Here is a 1,117-nt window from a genome sequence, read left to right on the forward strand (position 1 = left end):
AACCATAACTATCCAAACACACACCAATACTTCTCTCAATACCTTCCATCATTTTCTTTACCCTTATCCTTTTTCAATAAATTTCAATCTAAAAAATAAAACCCATGAGCCCTTCACCAATTCAACCGAAGACAGAAATTACCAACAATCTTAACAAGGATTTGAAAACCAATAGGGTTTCACATTCCATTAAGAAAACATCATGTTCATCGATGCTAGTACCTTCAAACAAACCACAACAACAACGACAACCGGTTATTATCTACACACATTCTCCAAAGATCATTGAGACTCACCCCAAAGACTTCAAGGCACTTGTACAAAAGCTCACAGGACTCTCTCATGATAACTCCGGAGAAAAAGATGAAGAAGCAAACCCCATTAGTAACTGCAATCCGCCGCCACAACTTCCACCACCGGAGGTTGCGGTGGAGGAGGCAATAATGGAGGTAAAGTATCCTAAGAAGGAGAATGAAACGTCGTCGGTTATAACCGAAGAGAATAACTGTGGTTACAGCTGCATGGGAGAGGTTAAGTCGTGTTTCATGGACGCGCCGTCGATGATGATGGAGCCACCATTGATGCCTTATATGAGGAGTTTGCCGGTATATGATCCAAATTCGGTGGAGCTCATGAACCCTAATATGCCATTTTTGAACTACCCGGAATCTTTCTTTTTCTGATGAGATTAAGGGTTTGTTTGCGAGTTGAGTTTTATATGGGAAAAAAAGATAAAGAAAGGGTTCTAAAGCCATTCAAAAACTCAACTCGCAAATAAAACCTAAATGATGAAAAGTATTGAGTATTGAAGTTTTTTTTTTTTTTTCTGGTTTTGGTAGTTTTTGCAATCTTTGCTCCCTATAAGAGATCTAATTTTCTAGGTTAGATGTTTTGATGAATTAATAACTTTCTATAGCTAGAAAGAGGTTCTGTCTACAAGGAAGTTTTCTTTATTTAATTCCTGATATTTCTTGTTAATTAGATTTTCTGGATTGAAAATAATGAAGAAAGATATAGCTTTCTTAGATTATTTGATCATATATATACTATATAATATTTGTTACAAAGAAAAAATTAATCAACCGATATATGTGATAAAAACATTGAATCAACCAAA

General features: G+C 35.5%; 1 protein-coding gene across 1 annotated transcript; it reads left to right on the forward strand.

Annotated features, from left to right (window-relative positions):
* Nucleotides 1–737, forward strand: LOC109341687 (VQ motif-containing protein 20-like). The gene has a single exon (XM_019579631.1). The coding sequence runs from the start codon at nucleotides 105–107 to the stop codon at nucleotides 681–683; it is 579 nt and encodes a 192-aa protein (XP_019435176.1). The 5' UTR covers nucleotides 1–104; the 3' UTR covers nucleotides 684–737.
* Nucleotides 738–1,117: the final 380 nt, after the last annotated feature.

Source organism: Lupinus angustifolius, unplaced genomic scaffold (assembly GCF_001865875.1).
Source record: "Lupinus angustifolius cultivar Tanjil unplaced genomic scaffold, LupAngTanjil_v1.0 Scaffold_577, whole genome shotgun sequence".
Lineage (NCBI taxonomy): Eukaryota > Viridiplantae > Streptophyta > Magnoliopsida > Fabales > Fabaceae > Lupinus > Lupinus angustifolius.

What these genes read in the sequence shown, in the direction of transcription:
- LOC109341687 (XM_019579631.1), top strand. Translation starts at nt 105, where the DNA reads ATGAGCCCTTCACCAATTCAACCGAAGACAGAAATTACCAACAATCTT.